Source organism: Gekko japonicus, unplaced genomic scaffold (genome assembly GCF_001447785.1).
Source record: "Gekko japonicus isolate JY-2015 unplaced genomic scaffold, Gekko_japonicus_V1.1 scaffold1317, whole genome shotgun sequence".
NCBI classification, from domain to species: Eukaryota; Metazoa; Chordata; class Lepidosauria; order Squamata; family Gekkonidae; genus Gekko; species Gekko japonicus.
The window spans coordinates 202,146-208,935 of NW_015174313.1; the positions used below are offsets into that span (position 1 = coordinate 202,146).

The window sequence follows — 6,790 nt, forward strand, 5'->3', positions numbered from 1 at the left end:
TAATTTCTTTTCTTCAAACTAATGGAATTTCGTACAGGTGGGCGATCCCTGAGGGTGTCATCTTTAAAATCAACAACAAAAGAGAAAAGATTGACTCCATTTTTAAAGCCAAGGAATTTTTGAGATGTCAGTTGGGATCAGAGGAAGAATCCAAAGATGAAGAATCCAAATCAAGCGACTCTACTACCTCTGGAACGGGTGAAGACTCTGCTGTAGAAATGGGTGCGGGTGCAACGAAAGTTACATATGATTTCAGAGATAGAAAACTGAAGTAAAGGCAGAAGGACTCTGAAAATGGCCTTGTGAAGTAAATAACAAGAAGATGCTCAGAAAGTTCTCTCATAACAACTAACATATTAACACTGAAACTGAGACAAACAAGAACTCTACAAGTATATTGTTGTACTAACACTTTAATTATTAACACTTAGCTTAGCAAGGATGTGATCTCCTCCTCTTGGGTTTTTAGTTTAGTGTGGTTATCTTTCCTTTATCCATAGATGAAGTCCCTTTCCCTCATATTTTCTTTGTAGTTTTTCTAGTCTTATAAAAAATAATAAAAATATCCCTCCGGGGATTTCAAAAAAGAAGAAGAGATTGGATTTATACCCCACCCTTCACTACCCAAAGGTACCTTAGAGCGGCTTACAAACTCCTTTCCCTTCCCCTCCCCACAACAGACTCCCTGTGAGGTAGATGGGGCTGAGAGAGCTCTTGACAGAAACTGCTCTTTTTCAAGAACAGCTCTTATCAGAACTACGGCTTGCCCAAGGTCATCCAGCCAGGTGCAAGTGGAGGAGTGGGGAATCAAACCCGGTTCTCCCAGATTAGAGTCTGTGCACTTAACCACTACACCAAACTGGCTGTGAGGTCTACCATGACCAAATTCAAGATCCCAAGTCCTAGAACAGGGATACTAACTTGCATTTTCTTGGTGGCTACTCTATTCTCCAAACAGGTGGCAAACAGACTAGCAGAACCGCTAATAAAATTGCAGCCACTGGGCATTTGTGTATCATGGTTATGGACCACACATACCAAGGCTTAACTTTACATATAAAATCCTACGAAATGTAACGTTTATAGAATATTACTATTCTTATGCATGAAAACATTTCCTCAAAAGTCACATTGGGGACAGACATTTTACCATATTTTGAGAACTGGTAGGGCTGATGATGAGGAATAAAACTGCTTTGGGGGACAAACCTGGCCGTATAGACATCTCTGGTTTAGAGTAAACAAAGCAGGGTTTCATTCACATTTGTTTCAAAAGATACTTCTCCTGATGCCAACTAAAACAGACATATTTTTAAAGGAATCCGGATATCAGAACGCACGCAGTCGATGACACCAAGTCCCTGGAGATGTTAGTCACTTCTTGGACTTGAAGAATGGTGGCAGGTTCATCGGGGACTGAATAACGTCCCTGTGTTATAAATGACCTCCCTCTTCTCCCCCCCACTACATTTCCACAAGCAAAATAATCTAATTTTAAACATACATATACACAGAGAGCCTAAAAAAAGAAACATCTGAATCTGTACCTTTTTTGTTATGACTAGTTGGCTTCTGGCTAATTTCCTTTTAAAAACGCCGGTACAATACGAACACACCCACCCAAGCCCAAAAGCTATTTCCAAAAGCCTGTTTCACATTCAGATATGGTGTGTGCTGTCATTGTTTTGTTCACAAATCAAGAGAAGCAGCAGTCATACCAGCTTAATCTCCATCAGAGCAGCTGCTACTGCCCCTTTAAAGTCAAGTTTCCATGCCAGCCCAGTTCAGAATGAGGTAAAGCTGGTTTCAGAGGGTCTTCCTTTTTCCTCTACAGGAAACCTCTAGAGACTGGTCAGCGAACAGTTGTATACATTTACCTTGCAGAGGTAATTCCCTCTCATTGGTCAAAGGTTAACAGAAGGAATGTGTTTTCATGAAGGGACACACCCTTGTTATTGGAAGAAATGTATTCCCATGTTTTCAAACCCTCGCTCTAAATTAAACAGAATCGAGGTTCTGCCCTCTGAATGGAATGAAGTTCATGAAGAGCAGCCAATTGCTAGCTACAGGAACAGGAACAATGCCTTAACTTCACATGCAGAGTTCCATGACTCTGAGAAATGAACGGATTCTGCCCGTCTCCACCCCAAACTGTAAGAAAGCCAGGCTTGTAAATAACTGTGCCCCTATGGTGAGTAAAAGTGCCTTGGTAAGGACAAAGAAGAAAGGGGGGGGGGAACTGAACCTAAACCTAGAATTCAGAACCTAAAAAGGTTAGTCAAGAATAGAAGAGGGCCAACTCTAAAAATCTAATTATGAAACATACAAAAATATACATGTATTTATTCAACATAAATTAAAATAACAAACAAGGGCCCATTCATACCTCATATACAAATATAAAAACATACAAGGGCTAATAAGATAGACCTAACGCGTTTCGGCCTTTACAGGCCTTCCTCGGAGGTCTAATACAGACAGAACGTGTTGGCTGATAGGCAAAAATACATACAATCATACATATACAAAATATGGAATAAAGACCAGAAACCAATTGTTCCAAAGTTTAACCACTGGGCAAAGAAAAGAAATACAAAAATACAAATGAAGCCTCCAGTGCCATCACATGTCCAGTAGTACTTCTCTCTGGCCAACTGTATATTCTTCTGAGATTGTACAGCCAAATGTTCCCAATAAAATGAGTAAAAGTGCCTTTACATGACCAAATAAAGATTTCATAAAGTGAAAGAGTCTTGATATTTTTTTTTCCTTTTCAGGCAGTTGCCGAGCCACAAGTGACTTGCAGTAGGCTAGTAAAAGTTAATCATGTCTGTGAAATTCTTTGCTCAGGGAAGTTATCATGAAGTCTTCCCCTTTGCTGCTAAAAAAGCCTTTCAGCCACCCATCTGATCTTTGTCTGAATGTTGTTTATATGCAAGACGGAACACAGGGGAAAAATCAGTTGCACATTTCATCCACTTACAGCTTTACATTTGCATTGCAGATCAATTTGAACATAAACTGATTTAAGCCTCACATCTAGAAACTTTGAGACTGTAGGCTGGGATACCTAGGGTCATGAAGAAAGGCGGAAATAGACCCAAAGAAACAACGTTAACAGAGAATATATATACGCAACGCAAAATCCAACCACAAAGCAACAAACAATTCAAAAACCTTCCCTCAGATTACCAACCGTAATCTAAATACCAACAGCATTTTCGACGCGCACAATTAGCTTGTCTCAGAAGCCATGTGATTTCTACATTTCGTACCAGTTAAATCCAGCAAAAGAAAAAGGTTTAACTAGCTTTCTGGTCCAACCATGACCAACATTTTCTTTTTCCTTGGTGCCTACCTACCCCCAAAAAACAGGGCTCTCACGACTCAGAACACTTTTTAACAACAGACTGTGATCCTGGATGTCGTTGCACACATTTAGAATTGCATTGCCTTTGACAATGCAATTCAGTCATTTATTTACTCAGGGGTCATTTCCTGCAGGAGCGCACAGGAGCGGAGCTCTGGCAGTAAAGACCCCAGGGGGCAGGCACATGCAACAAGCCCCACCCCCTGCTCCCAGCAGCCCTCAGTCAGAGCAAGAAGCAGCCAGGTAAGTTGCAGAGCTTCCCCCGGTCCAAAACAGTCCAGTGGCACATTTAAGACCAAGTTTTATTCAGATGCAAGCTCTCCCTCCTCTGCAAGGACAGATCTGCATGTCCCCCCCCCCCCAACAGCTAGCAACCCAAAACAGTCCAGTGGAGCCTGAGCGGTGGATGTTGCCTTCTGACGCACTTCCGGTGATGTCAGGGGGTGTGGCATATGCAAATAAGTTACATTAATGAGTTACGCTAATGAGCTCCTGCACCTCTTTTTCTACGAAATGATCCCTGTATTTACTCCCTTTATACAAGTCTTTTCTCCCCAATGGGGACCCAGACTGGCTTTTACAGCATTACAAAATGGAAACACGACTGTACATTGGCTTGCTACAACCCCAGAATCCATTTGACCAATAGCTGCTTGTAGAGATATTCATCTAAACGAACCAACCCACCAGCACTGACCTTGGCCACTGGGAACAATCCGATTGGCCAGTCCAAACTGATAGGCTTCTTGTGCACTCACAGGCCGACCAGTGAGAATGAGATCAAGCGCTCGTGAAAGACCAATCAGCTTTGGCAGCCTGACAGTCCCACCATCTATTAGTGGAACACCTAAAAAGGCAAAGAGGGTTACAGAAAAAGTCCACCAATCCTTATTCGACATATAGCCCTATTTGAAGAATAACAACAATATTAATGTCACTGAAATAATATAGGCATATGGCCTGTGATGAAAGTACAGTGGCGGACAGTGAGGAATCCAATTGCTATGTCTTTGCCAAACCATTTCTAAATATGAACACACTAGTCCCAGATACAGACTTTCTTAGACCATGTAAAATAACAGTTAAATGTTCGTAATTGTTTAAAAAAGGAATGTCACATGTTAAGCTACCTTATTCTGAAGATGAATTCGCTTTATTACTTTCTCCACAGAATCCCACTGGCCTTATTATACTCTATGCATTTGTTCATTCCATTGCATAACTCTATTCCCAAGTCTTTCAGATAAGCCATTTAATGAAAGAGTTTTCTCTTTTACATTTTTTCTCACCCAGGCTTTTATTAGATGGTTTCCATCTTTTTAAGAACTGTTTCTATGGTCTCCTTCTATCCTGAATACTGCTTTGTGACTACTATTTTAATCTACAGAAAGTTTACATTTGTAATGATTTTATTGTATCCTTTTACTTGTGGCTTGTCTCTAGGTCTCCAGCTCATGAGGGACATGAATATTTTGTAAATAAATAAATATTCTGCTCTTCTGATCTCTCCAATTTAGGGCTGCTAGCCTTAATTAGTGGCTTAATCGTTGTTAATCACAGGTATGCAAGTGCAATTTTGACTGAGAAAATCATGAAAAGAACATGGTTTTTAACATATTTTTATTCTAGTGCCTGACCGTACTGGGGAATTAAACAGCCAATACTAAAAATTATGTCTCCTTCCTTTAGTCTTCTAGAGAAAGACAGAATATAAATGCTGCACATAAATTTAAAATGTACAATTTGATTTTAAAACTACATAAGAAAGAAAAACAGGTGCAAGATAGTATGCCACCACAGATGAAGAATGGTCACATCTGTTTCAGTGCATGCACATATGGAAAGCCACAATTAGCTGTGACTTCCTAACATGTACATGTACGGAAATGGACACTCAAGCATTTTTCTACACAGGATTATATAGAAGAGGAGATTGGATTTATACCCCACCCTTCACTACCCAAGGGAGTCTCAGAGCGCCTTACAAACTCCTTTCCCTTCCCCTTCCCACAACAGACACTCTGTGAGGTAGGTGGGGCTGAGAGAGCTCTGACAGAAACTGCTCTTTTTCAAGAACAGCTGTGCCAGAACTATGGCTTGCCCAAGCTCTCACCAGCTGGCTGCATGTGAAAGAGTGGGGAATCAAACCCAGTTCTCCCAGATTAGAGTCCACGCACTTAACCACAACACATTATATACACTTTTTCCAACAGAAGAGGACATCCATGCAGGAAAATAACATAATATGTAGAACATAACAAAAGCAACAGCAAAGCAATAGCCATTCCCATCTATACAATGCTACATGATGTAGTTGTTTCCCTATTCACAAGGGACACACATCTTCACGTTGAACTTCCATGCGCAAATGACTTCCCAAAGGAGTCAATGTTTAAATACAGAAATACCCATATTTGTGCTGTGTTCACTGTAAAACTGTGGTGTAACGCCTTTTCCCATTCAGCTTGAGTCCCTTCAAGAGTGAAACTGACGGTGAGCTAACACAGACACTTGAACCTATGAAAACTGATGGAAATTGCAGAGACACACCAAATCGCCTGCAGAACACTCCCAAGACAGCACTTTCTTCCACAACGCGTAGATCAGCCAAGAGGGACAGCTCAAGCCCACCAGCCACCGCATAGCCACTAACTGCAGCAATCACCGGCTTGGAAAACCTCATCCGGGAAGGACCCTGTAGAAATTAAAACTATATGCAACTCAACACAGCATGCACAAGGGACTCTACCACCAGCAGGTGAAGACTTTTTGGTGTCAGGACAAAACATACAAGGATGCTAAATGTGGATGGATGGCACTGAAGTGCAGGAGATCTCTAACCAATAACTAGTCCATGAGGGATCTCCCCAATTTCGTTATTTATGAGAATTATGGCTCTGTTTTTTAACACTGGGATTTATTTGATGATTGTGAAACTTTCTAGTGTATTATATTATTTTATACATTTTATCTGTGTTTTTGTACCATACTTGGTCTTGGACGGTAATAAATTTGTCTGTCTGACTTCGGTGTGTCTGTGCCCCAAAAACACTGCTACTGACCCTCCTGCCTGGTTGTGCTGTTACATAAGTTTGTGTGTTTGTATGTTTTTGTTGAAATGTTCAAATATATATATATATATATATATATATATATATATATATATATATGGTATCAGATTGATCTAATTTCTGTGCACTGAGGACAAATGCTACTTTGATGTCTCAAATGTCTCAAATGTTTTTAATGTTGAAAGGTTTTAATGTTCATTGCTTGGGGTGAAAAGGCAGCACAGAAATGTTTTCAATAAATAAATAAATAAAATAAATTGACTTCCACAACGGAACAGCAATGGCGGATGCTCTCCCCACAACAGGGAAGAGCGAATCGCACACCAGCGGCCTGGAGGGGTGCCACCTC

At 40.7% G+C, this 6,790-nt stretch overlaps 1 protein-coding gene across 1 annotated transcript in view; it reads right to left on the reverse strand.

Moving 5' to 3' along the window:
- Positions 1-6,790, reverse strand: part of LOC107121263 (carnitinyl-CoA dehydratase-like) — a 29,741-nt gene that overhangs the window by 7,729 nt on the left and 15,222 nt on the right. The window contains 2 exon segments of the mRNA XM_015424148.1: positions 4,068-4,217; positions 5,921-6,065. Coding sequence (XP_015279634.1) covers positions 4,068-4,217; positions 5,921-6,065 — 295 coding nt within the window.